At 41.3% G+C, this 19552-nt stretch overlaps 1 protein-coding gene across 3 annotated transcripts in view; it reads left to right on the top strand.

The window, feature by feature from the left end:
• The window catches only part of SNX6 (sorting nexin 6), a 73070-nt gene that overhangs the window by 21244 nt on the left and 32274 nt on the right, over window positions 1-19552 (top strand). For all 3 annotated transcript variants that reach the window (XM_081089994.1, XM_081089993.1, XM_081089995.1), the window contains 5 exons: window positions 217-327; window positions 2418-2539; window positions 4878-5001; window positions 16337-16432; window positions 19098-19203. In XM_081089994.1, the coding sequence (XP_080946120.1) occupies window positions 217-327; window positions 2418-2539; window positions 4878-5001; window positions 16337-16432; window positions 19098-19203 (559 nt within the window). The remainder of the gene's footprint in view (window positions 1-216; window positions 328-2417; window positions 2540-4877; window positions 5002-16336; window positions 16433-19097; window positions 19204-19552) is intronic.

The raw sequence follows: 19552 nt of genomic DNA, 5'->3' as shown, positions 1-19552 counted from the left end.
GATCCTTTAGTTAATCAAATTGCTGTCTTATAAATTATTTTCATTTTAAATTTCAGCTTTCAGGCACATTTTCAGATTGTAGATCTATTTCCTTTTGTTTGCATAGTTGAGTTTGATATCTAGTAATGAATAACTTTCTAAGTAACAATGAAATGTTTATTAAAAGCTTTTTAGTGTAATTTTAATTTTTATTCAAGAGAATTTCTGTCTTTGCAGAGTTCATTGCCAAATTTTAAACAAAATGAGTTTTCCGTCGTTCGACAACATGAGGAATTTATCTGGCTTCATGATTCCTTTGTTGAAAATGAAGACTATGCAGGTTACATTGTAAGTGTTGAGGTTCCATTTTAATCCCATTTTTAGGAGTGTTTTAGATACTTTGTGTTGAAATCGTATTTAGCATTTTTAATGAAGTAATGTAATTTTCAAAAATTGCCAGTTACAAAACCTAATTGGTTACCACCTTTAATTCTGAATTGTCTTGTTTGGGAGTGTGGATATGTTATGCTACCTTATTTAAACTTAAATTCTTACTGTATATTGGAATTGTAATGGGCTTGTCCTAGGGATTCATTAAGGGGGTGTTACAAACCATACTAATTTTGAACCCTTAGGTAGGTAGATTAAATTTAGAGTTGGAGGCTGTTTAAGAGGTTATCTAATTTAAATATGTACCATATGTTGTGCCTTAGCTGTTAACCACACTCAAATGCCATTGAAATCATCCTGACCTGATTCCATCTTCATCCTCATGACCACTCCTCAGTCATTTGCTTCCCTTTCTACAATTGGCAGTGCATTCTTTTGGGGGTTGTTGTTGTTGTTTATAATTACCAGTTTATAGAGAGTATACAACAACTCAGGAACAACCAAATGGAAGACATCTAGAGGACAAGGTATGGGGATGTGGGGTGGGCACAGAGCTTTCAGGCCCTCTCTAGGTGCCCCTCCTTCCCTCTTCCTAGCATGTCAATATGTTCACCAACCTGGAAGCTCCTCTTTCTCTTCCTGTCCTATTTCCACCTTTTTCCCCTCTCATCTTCTTGTCTGATGGCATTTTCTTACTACTTTCTCCTTCTAGAGACTAAACACTCCTCAAAGATCAAGACTGGACATATTTTTATATGTCCATTGCTCAGCATCATGCCTGGCACATAGTAGATGCCATGTGCAAGCATGAACAAACAGGTGCTTGACTATACTTGATGCTTCTTCCCCTATTGTTTTCCTTGATATAATCATTTTCTTGCAGTCATTTTTATTTAACTTTTACCTTACTTAATTTTTCTTCCTTTTATCTTACCTGCTCTCTTTAATTTCCATCATTTCTCCTTAACAGTTCTTACAGGCCTTTCCTCCTTTTTTCTTTTTTTCATATTTTATTGATTTTTCACAGAGAGGAAGGGAGAGGGATAGAGAGTTAGAAACATGGATGAGAAAGAAACATTGATCAGCTGCCTCCTGCACACCCCCTACTGGGGATGTGCCTGCAACCAAGGTACATGCCCTTTACCAGAATCGAACCTGGGACCCTTGAGTCCGCAGGCCAACGCTCTATCCACCGAGCAAAACCGGCCAGGGCCCTCCTTTTTTCTTATACCCTTTCTTTTTTTCTTTTTTTTTCTTTTTTTTAAATATTTTTTATTGATTTTTTTACAGAGAGGAAGGGAGAGAGATAGAGAGTTAGAAACATCGATGAGAGAGAATCATCGATCAGCTGCCTCCTGCATATCTCCTACTGGGGATATGCCCGCAACCCAGGTACATGCCCTTGACCGGAATCGAACCTGGGACCTCTCAGTCCGCAGGCCGACGCTCTATCCACTGAGCCAAACCGGTTGCGGCCTTATACCCTTTCTTGAGTGATATTTCTCTTCCAGTTAAGGTAAGTGCCTATTTACCCCTTACTGTGAGTGAATAGAATGAGATTAGTGTGTCTTATTCTCTTCCTGTTTTTAAGCCAGTGTTTTCTGCTTCTAGTACACTGCGCCAATCCAGGAACCCACTTTAATATCCCTTGCTTGATCTTACTGTTAGCATTCATTAATTTTTAAAAACACAGAATAGCATAAAGGTACTATGAATTCATTAATTTTAAAAATGTATTTGTATTATACCATTCATATACTTTTGAAAACGATATGCATATTTGCTATACATATTTACTTAGTGTGTAATCAGAGCTTTATGTACCATACGAACTACTGTTCTAATACTAGAAAATAATGCCCTGCTATATTTCTTTCTTGGTATAAATGGTTTCAAGGATTTGAATTTCTAGACCTAATAAAATTCTCTAACCTGACCTGGGATATTACTGGTGCCCACTTCTCATTCACAAAGTCTTTTATGGTGACTATAGTGAACTGCTGCAAGAAATAAAATAGTCTTTAAAGTTAGATTTGGTTCTATTACAGATCCCACCAGCACCACCAAGACCTGATTTTGATGCTTCAAGGGAAAAACTACAGAAGCTTGGAGAAGGAGAAGGGTCCATGACAAAGGAGGAATTCACAAAGATGAAACAGGAACTGGAAGCGTATGTGATTTTTGTTGCTTTTGTTGATTGTGCTTGTTTTAATCCCCTTTTTAATTTTATTTATTTTTGTGTGTGTGTGCTCTCCAATATCCCATCCTTTTAATCATTTCACTACAGTGACCCTTTCTGGAAGATGCAAGTTTAAGTCACACAACCAGTGTTAATAGTCATGATCAGAGCCTACAGGAAAATTATAGAATAATTGTCTACATTGTAAAATTCTTTAAATTAATGGTTCAAACAGAACTGAAAATTAGTAATGGAGGGTTCAAAACTTTATGAAAAATAATGACTTTTTAAAGCAGAATAAGCTAGTTTTTTATTTATAAGGTCTTAGTCATTAGCAACCTGGTGATTTTTTTTTCCAAATATATTTTTATTGATTTCAGAGAGGAAGGAAGAGAGAGATAGAAACATCAATGATGAGAATCATTGATCGGCTGCCTCCTGCACACCCCCCACTGGGGATTGAGCCTATAAACCGGGCATGTGCCCTTGACCAGGCTTGAACCAGGGACCCTTCAGTCTGTAGGCCAATGCTCTATCCGCTGAGCCAAATCGGCTAGGGCAACCTGGTGATCTTTTTTCGACATGTGCATACTACCAAAATTTCTATTTCTCATAGAAGTATACACTGAGCAGTTCTGCATACATTCTGTTCTTTTTTTAAGTGTGCATGTGAGAGACAGATTTCTCCCCTCTTCTCTGCCTATAGCTTCTGGCTGAAGAGAATAAAACAGGAGGAAAGTAACAAAAGAGTAGTTTAAAAATTTTTTTTGTTATATAATAATTAGCTCCATATATATTAGAAATGTATTAAATCTTTGAAAATTTGAGATATTTCCTTTTTTTAAAAATTTTTATTGATTTCAGAGAGGAAGCGGGAGAGGGAGGGGAAGAGAAACATCAATGATGAGAGGGAAGCATTGATTGGCTGCCTCCTACATGTGCCCCCCACACTGTGGATCAAGCCCACAACCTTCACGTGTGCCCAGGCTGGGAATCGAACAATGACCTCCTGGTTCATAGGTGAACATTCAACCACTGAGCCACACTGGCTGGGCTTTCCATTTCATTTTTAGCATATTTGTTGAAAATACAAAATACTTTCCCCTTTTATTAAATATTTGAAGTAATTTTGGATTTGCTGTATATTGTTTTTCTGTATTTTGAGAATCTTACAGGGAAATAATTTTTCTTGCATTGTCATCCCCCTCATCATTCTTTTTCTGGTTATTTCTCCTCTTCATGCTTTTCCTTTCTCTTCTTCCACTTAGATTCAGTTATAAGCATATATTCACACTGCTGCTAGAGTCCTTTTCAGAATACTAAGTTCTTGACAAGATAAATTGCAAAATAGCTCTTCTTTGTCCAAGTATATGGCGACAGATATTTTAAGAATTCTGTCAATGCTGGGTACAAGCAAATAGTCTGATAGAAGATACATAGTTTTATAGTTTATAAGACTGAAAACTGGAAATTAGCAGAGCACATTAATATTGAAGAATCTGTGGTTTTCCAGTGGCCCTGATCATGATTCTTTTGTGGTCTGGTTAGGGGTTGGATAACAGAGAACCTTGGGTTTATTCTACTGCTACCTCCATCCTCTGCATCCTTCTTTTTTGTCTTCACTGAATGACTACCCTCACAGAGATCAAACTTCTCCCAACACTGGTCCTGCTGGTTTGCTGGTATGTAAAACTTATCCTCCTTGCACGTAGTTGAAGCAAGAATATTGGGCCTTTTCCTTAAGTGTTTTTTTTTTTTTTCTTCAAACTGACATGTATTACTGTATGATCGCTGTGATTCACTGATATTAAAATATTTTAAACACAGTTCTTCAATGTAATGATAAAAATTAGTCTGTGTGGTGTGTTTCTTTCTTGTGTTTCTGGGTCATTAGAAGAAAATATGTATTAATGTTGAAAATATGCTTACTTAGATTTGGGTTTTGATATTTTTTTATATGAAGGTGTTTAAAAGTAGTAATTAAATCTAGAAATTAAATCAGTAAAATTGTACCCAATAATTTGTAGTATACTTTCTCTGAAGCTGAAAACAAACATCCCTATAGTTATCTTTAAAATCAACTTGCATAGGAAGAAAGGTTCATAAAACCAAAAATATTAACATTTAACTATAATAAGTACTATTAACTAGCATGAAGTCTTTTCAGAGCTGGGTTTTATATATTAACAATTCAACTAAAACCTTTGTTTACTTGGATTATATCTCTAATTTTGCATTTAGAATAATTTAAAGATTACTTGCTGAAAATATGCAGATGATTTTCTAAATGATGCAGTGTTTTACCTTTAATTTTGTGTATTGTTTCTAGTGAATACTTGGCAATATTCAAGAAGACTGTTGCAATGCATGAAGTATTCCTGTGTCGTGTGGCAGCACATCCTATTTTGAGAAAAGATTTAAATTTCCATGTCTTCTTGGAATATAATCAAGATGTGAGTATTGAATTGATTAAAGTAGTGATCAAGGCTTATTTTTAAAGAGTCATTGGAAAAGGTAGGCAGTAGTTTAAAAAGGCTTATGGTCTTCATTTATAATGTTCTTATTTTTCAAGAAAGGCAGTTTAAAGTGACACTTTTTCAATGGCAGGGCAGTATTTCAGTAGAACTTCAGTAGATTAATTGAAGAAATGACAGTATATCATGTCAGTACATGGGACATTGATTTTCATCCTAAATTGTGAACTTTTTAAGAAATAAGGTTAGCCTGGCCAGTGTTGCTCAGTGGTTGAGTGTCAACCCATAAACCAGGAAGTCACAGTTTGATTCCCGGTCAGGGCACATGCCTGAGTTGCTGCCTCGATCCCCAGTAGAGGGCATGTAGGAGGAGCCGATCAGTGATTCTCTCTCATCATTGCTTCTGTCTCCCTCTTCCTCTCCCTTCCTCTTTGAAATCAATAAAAGTATTTTTTTTTTAAAAGAAAAATAAGGTTATAAAATTGATTAATGTTTCTTAAATTTGAGTTTGGTATCTTCTGAAGCCTTATGGACAATTCCAGGGAGGTGCTTGAGCTAAAGAGTTCTAGTTTACCTTTGGTTTAATTATTGACTCTTAATCTGTTGAACTGACCTTCGTGCTGATCACTCTTAATTTTTCTCCTTCCCTCCCTGCCTAAAAACTCTGTTTTAGAGAAGAATAAAAAACTCTATTTTAGTGCAGAAAGAGAGATTGAAGCAGTTGAGCTTTAAAGATTTCTTCATTCATTGTGCTGGCAAAAAAAAAATTTAGTGGGTGGGTGTTACAGATCTTATTATCTATTTTGGATGACAAGATTAACTCATAATTTTAGTGAAAAACAAATATAGCATGGTGTGTATTTGCTTACAAGAGCACATCAAGATCAAAAGAAATTGTGTGTGTACATTTGCCCTTCCAGTTGGTTTTAATAGATATGACAATAAAGTCTAGCAGTAGAGAAAAATGAAAAATTTTAACAGGGTATGAAGTAACTCAGGATCACAGAAGTATAGCATCTTAAGCATGGGTACTTTCACAAGCATAAATGTGATATGTGGTACTGTCATATGGTCTTTTATAAATTGTAAAGAATGCTAGCTATATCATCCTATATAATAAAAGGGTAATATGCAAATCAACCAAACAGCAAAACAACCGGTCACTATGATGCACACTGACCACCAGGGAGCAGACACTCAACGCAGGGGCTGCCCCCTGGTGGTCAGTGTGCTCCCACAGGGGGAGCGCAGCAGCCCACCTCCACGGCAGCACTGAGGCTGTCTGACTGACGGCTTAGGCTGGGGGGGAGCTGGCCTAAGCCGTCAGTCAGACATCCCCCAAGGGCTCTTGGACTGCAAAAGGGTGCAGGCCAGGCTGAGGGATGAGGGACACCCCCCGTCATCGTGACTGTTGATTTTCCTCCTACATGCCCTCTACTGGGGATCACGAGGGACACCTCCCTCCCACCCCCCACCCCCGTGCACAAATGTCGTGCACCGAGCCTCTAGTGACTTATAAGAAGCTAAAAATGATTCATGAATAGGGTTGCTAAACAACATGTGGAAAACACATATAAAATGTTATCACTTTTTTACCTTTATGAGTTTGTTTTTGCTGGACCTTACTTATGGCCTGTACTAAAACCTTAGTGATAATTTGGTAGACTGCATAGGTATAAAGTGAGGCATGGCAGTATCAGTTCAAGGCCACTTGAGCAAGAGAAGCAGCAGCTTTATGTTCCAAGCACTCTGTGCCACAGCCTTAAAACTATCTGAAATTATATCTCTGTACTTTTAAAATTTGTTTATATATTTATTATCTATCTCCGTCTACTAAAATGTAGGCTTTCTGAGAACAAGATTTTAATTTTTCACCACCATATCCTCACTATTTTAGAATAGAGCCTGGTAATTAAGATGTAAATTAACATTTGTTAAAATAATTAGTGAAAGATTATTGTTTAGATCATCTTTATAAATAGAGTTTTCAGAACTCAGGATTTCATAAATTTTCTCCCACCAAGGTAGATTTATTTTTTACTATGATATGACTTTTGTAACTACAAATTTGCGCTATTTAATCCTTTCCCCTTTTTCACCCATTCCTCCGACCCCCATGCATGCCCCATCTGGCAACTGTCAAAATTTTCTCTGTATCTGTGAGTTTGTTTTTATTTTGTTTATTCATTTAGTTGGTTTTTTAGATTCCACATATAAGTGAAATCATATGGCATTTGTCTTTCTCTGTTGACTTATTTCACTCAGCACAGTGCTCTCTATCTAGGTTCATCCATGTTGTTGCAGATGGCAAGATTTTATTCTTTTTTATGGCTGAGTTATATTCCATTGTATATATGCACCGCTTCTTTCATTCGTCTATTGATGGACACTTAGGTGGCTTCCATGTCTTGTCCATTATAAATAATGCTGAAATAAACATAGATGTATATATCCAATTTAGTGGTTTGGGTTTCTTTGAATAAATACCAGAAGTGGAATTGCTGGGACCTTCTTTGTCTCTTGTTATAGTCTTTGTTTCAAAGTCTATTTTGTCTGATATAAGTATTACCACCTCAGCTTATTTTTTTCATTTCCATTTTCATGAAATATCTTTTTCCATCCCTTTACTTTCAGTCTTTGTGTGTCTTTTGATCTGAAGTGAGTCTTGAAGACAGCATATGTCTTGTTTTATTACCCTTTCAACCACCCTATATCTTTTGATTGGAGCATTTACTCCATCTACCTCTTTAAAGTAATGTTGATAGATATGTAGTTATTGCCATTTATTATTATTACTAGAGGCCCGGTGCACAAAAATTTATGCACTCGGGGGAGAAGGGGGGGTCCCTCAGCCCGGCCTGTGCCCTCTCGCAGTCTGGGACCCCTCAGGGGATGACCACCTGCTGGCTTAGGCCCACTCCCCCGGGGATTGGGCCTAAGCTGGCAATCAGACATCCCCCTGGCAGTCCGGCAGCCCTCAGGGGATGTCCACTTGCCAGCGGGGAGCAGGGTTAAACTGCAGTCGGACATCCTTAGCACTACTGAGGAGGCAGGAGAGGCTCCCACCACCACCACTGTACTGGCAGCCATCAGCCTAGCTTGTGGCTGAGCAGAGCTCCTCCCATGTGAGAGCGCCCTGACCACCAGAGGGCAGCTCCTGCATTGAGCATCCGCCCCCTGGTGGTCAGTGTGTGTCATAGTGACCAGTCATTCCCAGTCTTTCTGCTGGTAGGGTCAGTTTGCATATTACCCTTTTACTATATAGGATAGAGGCCTGGTGCACGGGTGGAGCCCCACTGGTTTGCCCTGAAGGGTGATCTGGATCAGGGTGGGGGTCCCGCTTGGGTGCCTGGCCAGCCTGGGTGAGGGGGTAATGGCTGTTTTCAGCTGGTCACACCCCCTTCAGGGTGGGGGTTCCCACTAGGGTGCCTGGCCAGTCTGGATGAGGGGATGATGGCTGTTTGCAGCTGGTCACACCCCCTTCAGGGTGGGGGTCCCCACTGGGGTGCCTGGCCAGTCTGGGTGAGGGGCTGAGGGCCGTTTTCAGGCTGGCGGGTGACTGAAGCTCCCAACCTCTCCTTTTTTTCTTTTTTATCTTTTTTATTCTGGGATTTATTTACCTTGTATGGCTGTCACTGGAACTGAGAGCTGGCTTTAGCTCTGAGGCTTGGCTCCAGCTCTGAGACCTCGGCTGCTGAAAGCAGGTATCTGGTTTGTTTGGGTTCTATAATTGAAACACTGTTGCAACTCCAGCTCAGCCGACTGGCTGAAAGCATGGGGTTTGTTTAGCTACTATATTTGCAACATTGTTTCTTAGAGTGCAGCTCAGAGCCCAGCAGCGGCAGACGGGGAACCTTGGCTTCCTCCATCACTGGAGTAAGCAAGCCTCCTGTTCGCTTCAGCTACCTGGCTGCCGGCCGCCATCTTGTTTGGCAGTTAATTTGCATATCGCCCTGATTAGCCAATGGGAAGCGTGTCGGAGCTACAGTTAATTACCATGTTTCTCTATTATTAGATAGGATGATGATGATGATGATGATGATGATTATTGGTCCTCACCTGAGGATATTTTTTCCATTGGTTTTTAGAAGAGGGGTAAGAGAGAGAGAGAGAGAAACATTGATGTGAGAGAGACACATCAATTGGTTGCCTCCCACATGTGCCCTGACTGGGTCGCGGATGGAAACCTGCAAGCCAGGTATGTGCTGTTAACCAGGAATTGAAACTGAAATCCTTCAATCTCAGGGCCGATGCTCTAACCACTCAGAAAACCAACCAGGGCTATTATTCATTTTTTTTTTCTTCTTGAAAACGTCCCTTTAACATCCTAAATAATAATCCCATATAATAAAGGGCTTATATGCAAATCAAACAGCAGAACGACTGGTCACTGTGATGCGCACTGACCACCAGGAGGCAGACGCTCAATGCAGGAGCTGCACCCTGGTGGTCAGTGCACTCCCACAGGGGGAGTTCTCAGCCAGAAGCTGACCTCACAACTGGCGAGCGCAATGGCAGTGACGGGAGCCTCTCCCGCCTCCACAGCAGCGCTAAGGCTGTCCAACAGCCGGCTTAGGAGCGGGCCTAAGCCATCAATCGGACATACACCAAGGGCTCCCAGACTGTGAGAAGGCGCAGGCCGGGCTGAGGGGACCCCCCCCTTCCCGCTGCCCCAAGTGTACAAATTTCATGCACTGGGTCTCTAGTTTCTTATAATACTGGTTTAGTGGTGATGAACTCCTTTAGCTTTTTCTTATCTGGGAAAATATATATATATAGTCATTGATGTTTCTATGCCTCCCTCTCCCTCTCTGAAATCAATAAAAATATATATTTAAAAAAGAAACATCAAAAAAAAAAAGAAAAAGAAACATCAATGATGAGAGAGAGTCATGGATTGGCTGCCTCCTGCATGCCTCCCACTGGGGATCAAGCCTGCAACCTGAGCATGTACTCTGACTGGGAATCAAACCGTGACCTCTTGGTTTATAGGTTGACACTCAGCCACTGAGCCACACTGGCTGGGCTGGGAAGGTCTGTATTTCTCTTTCGATTCTAAATGATAACTTTGCTAGGTAGAGTAATCTTGGTTGTAGATCCTTGCTTTTTATCACTTCGAATATTTCATGCCAGTTCCTTCTGGCCTGCAAAGTTTCTGTTGAGAAATTAGCTGACAATCTTATGGGAGCTCACTTGTAGATAACTAACTGCTTTTCTCTTGCTGCTTTCATGATTCTTTCTTTGGCATGACCAGTGTGTCAGTGGTTGAGTTTCAGCCCATGAACAAGGAAGTCACAGTTTGATTCCCAGTCAGGGCAGATGCCCAGGTTGTAGGTTCAATTCCCATTATGGGGCCTGCAGGAGGCAGCTAATAATGCCTCTCTCTCATCAGTGTTCCTATTTCTTTGTCCCTCTCCCTTCCTCTCTCTAAACTCAGTAAAAATATATATTTTTTAAAAAGATTTATTCTTGCCGAAACCGGTTTGGCTCAGTGGATAGAGCGTCGGCCTGCGGACTGAAAGGTCCCAGGTTCGATTCCGGTCAAGGGCATGTACCTGGGTTGCAGGCATATCCCCAGTGGGAGATGTGCAGGAGGCAGCTGATCGATGTTTCTCTCTCATCGATGTTTCTAACTCTCTATCTCTCTCCCTTCCTCTCTGTAAAAAATCAATAAAATATATTAAAAAAAAAAAAGATTCATTCTTTGTCTTTAACCTTTGGCATTTTAATTATGTGTCTTAGTTTGGGCCTCTTTGGGTTCATCTTGTTTGGGACTCTGTGCTTCCCAGGCTTGTATGTCTTTTTCCTTTACCAGGTGAGGGAAGTTTTCTGTCATTATTCAGAGAGGTTTTCAGTTCCTTGCTCTGTCTCTTCTCCTTCTGGTAACTCTATAATGCAAATGTTGGTGCACTTGGCATTGTCCCAGAGGCCCCTCTAATTATCCTCATTTTTTTGGGTCCTTTTTTCTTTTTGCTGTTCTGATTGGGTGTTTTCTGCTACCTTGATCTTCCAAGTCACTGATTCGATCCTCTGCTTCACTGTTAATTCCCTATAATGTGCTCTTCATTTTAGTTATTGCATTTGTCAATTCTGACTGGTTCTTTTTTATGATTTCTGTGTTCTTTTTATGCTATTGAAGTTCTCACAAAGTTTTTGAGCATTCTTATAATCCTTACTAGGGGCCTAGTGCACGAATTTATGCACCTTGAAAGGAACTGTGGGCTATGAGGCTACAGTGGGCACAGGGAAAGGTCTCGGCCCATCCTCCACGCCCCTCCCAGCCCCTTCCGCCACGGCCCCCAGTCCCATCTGCCGGCAGCCCTGCTTCTGCCACCACCACTGTGGTGGTGGTGGGACTGTGGCATGCGGGAACAAAGAATTTTAAGTAACCACCAGAGGCTCACCCTAATGACAGCGACCGGCGCCCCCACTCACCTGCTCCACCACCATGTGCTGACAGCACTGGTCCCGCTCGTACCCACTGACGGCGCAGAGCGATTGGGACTGGCACAAACAACAGGTGCGAGCAGGGCTGACGCTGTCAGCGGGTGTTGCAAGCGGCGGCTGCTCCCCCGATCACCCCTCAGGAGCAGGGAAAGGTAGAGAAGCCCTCAGGGGCAATAGGGGCAATCGGGACCTGCAGGTATGAGCGGGGCCAGCGCCGGCAGTGGGTGCAAGTGGTGGCACCGGCAGCGGGTGCAAGCGGAGTCGTTGCTGGCAGCGGGTGCAAGAGGCGGCTGCCAGCCCCTATCGCCCCTCAGGAGCAGGGGGAGGTAGAGAAGCCCTGAGGGGCAATCAGGGACTACAGCCGCCACTCGCACCCGCTAAGGGCACCAAGCGATCAGGGCCTGCGCCGGCAGCGGGTACAAGAGGCCATTCCAGCACCAGCAGCGGGTGCAAGTACCCGGTGGGACTGTGGCATGCGGGAACAAAGAATTTTAAGTAACCACCAGAGGCTCACCCCAATGACAGCGACCGGCGCCCCCACTCACCTGCTCCACCATCCCACCACAGCCAATGTCCGCCATGTTCTGCGCTCTGCCGCCTGCTGCCAATGCCCATCATGTTCCATGTGCGCCCCCTGATGGTTAGTGCATGTCATAGCGGCCGGTTGTTCTGCTCTTCAGTCTATTTGCATATTTGGGTTTTATATATATAGATAACCATTGTTTGGAACTGTGTATCAAGTCTATTGCTTGCCTTTATTTCATTTAGTTCTTTTTCTGGAAATTCCTCCTGTTCTCTCATTTGTGGCATGTTTCTTTGTCTCCCCATTTATATCTCCTGGTCTTGGTAAAGAGTCCTTGTGTGGTAGGTGTCCTGGCAGCGCTGTGGTGCAGTCTCCCTGGTCACCTGAGCCAGGTGTCCAGGTATGCCCCTTGTGTGGATGATGTGTGCCCTCCTCTGGTAGTTGAGCCTTATTTGCTGTTTGGAGGGTTAACCCTCTGGCTGACTGGTTGTAAGGATGGCGATGACTATAATGGAGGGGCTGACACTGCATAGCAGAATTCACTTTAGTGGGGCTTCAGTGCCTGCTAAGTCTGCCCTTTGGCTGTGTCGTTTGTGGAGGTAGTTGGGTTGAGTGGTCTGGTTTGGTTGGAAGATGACCACCAGGTGTGTTAGTTCTGGGGCACTTGGGAGGTGTAGGCCAAGGTCAGCTGCTACCTGTGCCCTGGCCAGGGGCCACCTTGTATGAGCTACAAATGATCTCCAGATGGTTGCCACTTGTCCTGGGTTTGGAAGTGCCTGGGAGAGGCTAACTTGTGAACCAAGTTTGGCCACTGCTAGTGCTGGGCTTGGGGCTGCTTAGTAAGAGGTATAGGGCACACTATGGCCAGATGCTGCTTGTTTGTGGTTCATGAACCTTTGAGAGATTTTTTTGAAAGTCTGCTGCATAAGCCAAGACAGGCTGTTTGTATGGAAAAGCCATTGGCAGTAGCTTGAGTGGGCCCACAAGTTGGATGGGGCAGGCTCTCAGGGAGTCACCAGGGCCCTATGAACAGTGTTAGACAGGTTGATGAATATCCAAATATGGCACCAGCCTTTGTCTACAAGAAGAGGGCTCAGCAAAGGAGCAATGTCTTCTGCCAGCACTTCTGTCTGGGAGAAAGCTGTCCCTCCAGCTCTCGCCCCAAAGCCAGACTGTTCAGTTCCTCCCTGTTCAGTTTAGTCCCTAGTGCCTTTTGAGCTGCTGCTCCAGTGCTGGAGCTCAAAGCGAAGGAGTAATTCCATGCATGGGCCCTTTAAGAGGAATACCTGCTAAAAACATAAAGAAATGGGGGGGGGGGGATACCTGGACTCCAGTAGCCCACCATCTTACTCAGCATAAGCTCCTCTGGTTTTCACAGCCAGAAGCCTTCCTGCCACTGGAAACCTGGTAAGGGGAACCTGGTGTGGGTCTGGGACTACTCGCTCGTTGGGGGGACCTCCACAGCCAAAATATCCCTCCCGATTTTTATCTGCCACATGTGGTTGTGGGACCAGCCCATTTCACATCTCCAACCCCTCCTACTAGTCTCCACATGGCTTCTTCTGTATATCCATGGTTATAGGAATTCTCTTCAACTAGACTTCAGGCAATTCTCAATGATGGTTCTGTAATTTAGTTGTAATTTTGAAGTGTTTATGGAAGGGAGTCAGTACAGTGTTTACCTATTCTGTGGGTTTTTTTCTTAAAATCTAGTATCTATCTATACTAATAAAAGGGTAATATGCTAATTAGACCAGACGACCTTCCGGACATCCTTTCTGACAAAGCTGGGCCCGGGCAAAGCTGCGGCCGGCCAGAGGGAGGGAATCCTGGGTCCCGGGTGCAGGGCCAAGGCAGAAGCAGTTAGGGGCGATCAGGCCGGCAGGGGAGCAGGCTGGGCTGAGGGACCCCCCACCCTCATGCATGAGTTTTGTGCACCTAGTGTGTGTGTGTGTGTGTGTGTGTGTGTGTGTGTGTATATATATATATATATATATATATATATATATATATATATATGCAAATTGTTTCCACGGGAGTTCGACCAGGAGACCGATCGCTCGCTGTGACATGCGCTGACCACCAAGGGGTGGTGAGGAACAAAAGGAGGCCCCAGCTGGCAGCCAGGGAAGGGAGGCCCTGCCAGCAACTGGAATGCCTTGATCAGCCCTGATCGCTGGCCAGGCCTCAGGACCCTCCCCATGCACAAATTTCATGCACCGGGCCTCTAGTATGCTTAATAAAGATGGTGGTAATGTGTTACAATAACCCTTTTAATATCCGTAATCATGTTTTAGAGATAAAAGATGGAGTTGAAGTGTTTTGGAAATATTCTTTAATTAACTAACAGCAAGTATTATTAATAGGTTGTAGATTATAGGCTCCAAAAGAAAAGGTTTTCTTCAGTCTTGTTTCGGGGGAGGGAGAGGCTTTTTTTCTTTTTTTTTCCCATTGATTTCACAGAATGAGAGGAATAAAGAGATAGAAACATCAATGAGAGGGAATCATTGATCAGCTGCCTCTTGCATGCCCCCTACTGGGGATCGAGCCCACAACCTGGGCATGTGCCCTGACCGGGAATGGAACTGTGACCTCGTGGTTCATAGGTGAATGCTCAACCACTGAGTCACACCAGCTGGGCTCAATCTTGTTTCTAATGCTGTTTCTCAGATCTTTATTCAGTTCAGTGGCGCTGGAAAAGAAATCGGTATGCGCTGTTCTGTTATCTATGTTTCAGAGGGCCATGGTACTGATAAGCTTGAAGTAGAGCTAGGGTATCTGAAGTCTAAAAAAGACCACAGAGCATCTGTGAGGCCTAGAAAAGCTTGTTTCAGCATTTAGTTGTATGAGAAATAGTAATTGCTGTGAGGAATGATTGCATTTGGTATTGCTTTACTTATGTGACTTTACCTTCTGTTTCAAATAAAGATAGTTTGAGTCTACTTAACAGTAGATTCAGTATTTAATCTATTTAACACCCAACCTCCATTAAATTCTTGATAATTCATCAGTGATCACATGCTGGACTTTGCCTTCTGAGTTCTTAAACGCTGGTTACTATTATTGTGGATTCCAAACATAGCCTTCTGTCCTCTAGCTTTCTTTTTCCCTATTCCCATTATAGTTGTTAATATAAAGAACAGATATCAGACATTTGCTGGTAGAATTTGAGCTGTGAGAGAAAGAAATTGTAGATTACAAAGAATTTTAATGAGAGGTATGGGGTTTTAGGGAGTATATAGGAGTGTGAGAGACTAGTTGGATGGAGAGCCACGAATACGGAACAGGAAGAGGAAAAATTTGGAGGTTAGATTGTGGAGAGCGTATAATGAGTACTGTCTTAGGCTCGTGTGATATGAGATTAGCATAATCTCCATGTAAGGATATGATATATACATAGGGTCCTAGCTGGTTTGGCTCAGTAGATAGAATGAACATCGGCCTATGGACTGAAGGTTCCTGGGTTTGATTCCAGTCCACGGCACATGCCCAGGTTGTGAGCTCGATTCCAGTAGGGGGCGTGCAGGAGGCAGCCAATCAGTGATTCTCTCTCATCATTGATGTTTCTATCTCTCTTTCCCTTTCTCTCTGAAATCAATAAAAACATATTTTTTTAAAAAGATACGATATAGGCAGTTGGATCTATGAATCAGGAAAAAGCTGAGGGGTAGTGATAGAGATTTGTGAGTTATTTACATAAAGGTGAGCATTGAAGCCATGCCAGTAGATAAGGAAGTTAGATAGGATCCTCCTTTAAGGGACACCCTAATGTAGCAAGTGGTAAAGTCAGAGTTATTAGCTGCTTCTCAGTTTTGCCTTAGATAACCATTCATGCCACTCTAAGTCATCTTTTGTGTCCCTTGAACTAGAAGTTGCTGACACCAAAAACAGGACAGTAGATGATGTTTGAATGAATTTAGACTGAAGAATGTGCAGAATATATTTTCAGACCTTTTACAGAAGCGTATGATGGTATATTGTACACCAATAAATTTTGTGTTTAAAGGAACTTCTGAGTTAACATTTTAGTTATCTTTACATTATATAGTAGTGCTAGATAGGATATGATGAGAGGTCTACTTAGAACAGAATTATTAAATATACACTGAGATATCTAGGTCTTTTTGTAGATCAGCTGAATCTGAATCTTTGAGGTGAGGCCAAACTTTTCTTTAATTCCCTGAAGTTTGAAAATCGTTAATATACATGATGAAATTACTACTTTATTAAGTTTAAAAACTGGGATCCTTTTGAATTTGCCCTGTTAACATCAAAATGTAAAAAAGGTATTAATTTTCATTTGTAATTTTTTTAATTGCTAACTTCTACTTACCTTTCTTTCAGTTGAGTGTGCGAGGAAAAAATAAAAAAGAGAAACTTGAAGATTTCTTTAAAAACATGGTTAAATCAGCAGATGGAGTAATTGTTTCAGGAGTAAAGGTAAGATTTTATTTGATTAATAAGAGTATTTGTTTAAGAATTTACTCCTTTTTAAAATATATATATTTTTATTGATTTCAGAGATAATAGATGCTCTATTCAGCTAGGGCAAGAATTTACTCTTCTTAAAAGGAAGCTAGACTGAAAATTTAGATGTGTAAAAGATTATATTCGAGTAAAAGAGAAATTTGGGCAGTTAGAATCCTTAGGCCTAGGAAATTGGACCCCCTACCTTGGGTACACTCTTGCAGCGGTTCTCAACCTGTGGGTTGCGACCCCTTTGGGGGTCGAATGTCCCTTTCACAGGGGTCGCCTGAGACCATCAGAAAACACATATATAATTACATATTGTTTTTGTGATTAATCACTATGCTTTAATTTATGTTCAATTTGTAACAATGAAATTGGGGGTCACCACAACATGAGGAACTGTATTAAAGGGTCATGGCATTAGGAAGGTTGAGAGCCACTGCTTTAGAGCTTCCTTCTCCAAGGGTCAGAGATTTACATGTCCAAGGGAATTTGCCCACCTGAACCCCACGCCCTTTCCTCCAAACCAGACCGTGCTCCAGTTATCTAGATATCTTTTTTTTTTAAATATATTTTATTGATTCTTTACAGAGAGGAAGGGAGAGAGATAGTTAGAAACATCGATGAGAGAGAAACATCGATCAGCCGCCTCCTGCACATCTCCCACTGGGGATGTGCCCGCAACCCAGGTACATGCCCTTGACCGGAATCGAACCTGGGACCTTTCAGTCCGCAGGCCGATGCTCTATCCACTGAGCCAAACCGGCTTCGGCAACCCTAGATATCTTTAGCCAAATTCCAAGCCTACCTCCAGGTCTTGCATGGGCTTTTTCCCTGAGTCCATCCTCCAGTGGGTAGACAGTGCTACTGGTGTGTGCACTCTGTGGGTGATCAAGGGGTGTCTATAGGACAGCTGAGTAGAGGGAAGGCACAGGGGAGAAAATCAGTATACAGGATGGACTGTCCAGCCACATGCACAAGAAATCCCTTTGGATGCCCTGCAGGGTGGGACATAAATGTGGCTCAGCAGTTGAGCATCAGCTCAGGAACCAAGAGGTCACTGGTTCGATTCCTGTTAAGGGCACATGCCTGGGTTGGGGGCTCAATCCTCAGTAGGGATGTGTGCAGTAGGCAGCCGATTGATGATGTTCCTCTTTCATCGATGTTTCTATCTCTCTATCCCTCTCCCTTCCTCTTTAATTAATTAATTAAAGAAAAGGTTTATCTTTAAAAATAAAAAAAGACTCCTTCCATTTCTACACTTGCCCTTGGCCTTACAAATGTTGGGAACAGGCCTGGATTCACATTGGGAATTAGAAGAGCTAAGTTGATGTTTTGGTCTTGTCTCAGAGTAGCTATATGATCTTGAGAAAAGTCTCTTTCTCTGAATCTGTTTTCCACTTTCAAAATGCAGTTAATAAAACCGCCTGGCTCACGGGATTGTTAGAAAGACTGAATGAGATAATATGTGTGAAAATACTTACAAAGTTAATTATTTGCCTACATAACACCTAACTTTTTCTTAATGGTGTCCTAAATGATATAAGACTTAATTTGTCTGAAGACTCATACCATTAAATGTAAGAGTAAAATGCTTATATTACATTATCAAGCAATTACTAAGGTATAAATAATGCTGCTTTCTCATCGTTACCTGTTTTATAGGTACATCTACAATAAAACTTAGGTGTAAAGTACTATTTATTTGATTTATACTTTGACTTTTCAGAGATAGGTCAATTTATATGTTGACTATGCATGTACTATGGCTACTTTCTAATAAGGACTCAGCCTGCTTCCATTTTGATGCTGCTTATGCACTAATATTGAACATTTTTCTTAGCATTTAGTGTAAACCACTATTTGATTAGGGTTTTGATAAAGTAGTAACTAAAATTTTAACATTTACAATGTGATGTTTGATAGCCCACATTTTCTTATTTAATCTTCACTATAATCCTGCAAGTTAATGTTATCCCCATTTTTACAGTTAGGAGAACTGTTACACCTGAATTACAGATTTAAATGTCGTTTTGTCAGTATTTGGCTTCTAGTTTTCTGTTGATGTGGATCTTGAATTACATCATTTCAACTGGTGCTTTTTCAATAAACAATGAACATCTTAGAAGGGAGGAAAGTACTGTTAATAATTTTTATTTTGATGTGTATCTAACATTGCTCCCAAAAAAAAAAATCGAAGACAGTTGTTGATATAGTAATTGCTCCCAGCCTTCTGAAATGGCCCATAATATACATAATAAACCAAGAGAAATAGACTTACTTGTCCATCAGAATTTTTTCTTTATTTCTCAAAAACAATTGGTCACTCCCACTGACAATAATGTACTTATTGGGATGTAAAGGCAGAGCATGAGTAGGGACACGTTTCAGAGAACCATATGGGGAGCTCTAAGCCTTCAGCTGCAAAACCATAGAAGATCTCTTACTTGATAGATAGAAATTCATGTTTATTAAAGTCTGAACTTGTTGGTGAAATCAATATAACATCTGATTATTAAGGATAGGATGCTGTTTTACTAATGATCTTTTGTGATTATAATGATAACAAAATGGTTTACATATTACACTAAAGCAAACAATTGAAAAAAGTTCATATTTTCTTTTGATCCTATAGGATGTAGATGATTTCTTTGAGCATGAACGAACATTCCTTTTAGAATATCATAACCGAGTTAAAGATGCATCTGCTAAATCTGATAGGATGACAAGATCCCACAAAAGTAAGGTTTTACTTATGTTATTTATAGTTTGTAAAAGTCTTGATATAGAGCAGCATTTCTTAAACTGTGGTCTATGAAGCCTTGGTTCTGAGGCCCTTTTTAGCAAGTCTGTGATGTCAAAACCATTTTCATAATAATACTATGATGCCTTTTGCCTTTTTATCATGTTGATGTTTATTTTATTTTATTTTATTTTTTTGATGCCCTTGACCAGAATCGAACCTGGGACCCTTTGGTCCACAGACTGACTCTCTATCAACTGAGCCAAACCAGCTAGGGCAACATTTATATTCATGATGCAAAAGCCATCCTATATAATAAAAGCGTAATATGCAAATCAACCAAACGG

This window comes from Myotis nattereri (genome assembly GCF_964212035.1).
Source record: "Myotis nattereri genome assembly, chromosome: 1".
NCBI classification, from domain to species: Eukaryota; Metazoa; Chordata; class Mammalia; order Chiroptera; family Vespertilionidae; genus Myotis; species Myotis nattereri.
Note: the sequence above shows the minus strand (reverse complement) of the source record. Positions and strands in the feature narration are given on the sequence as shown.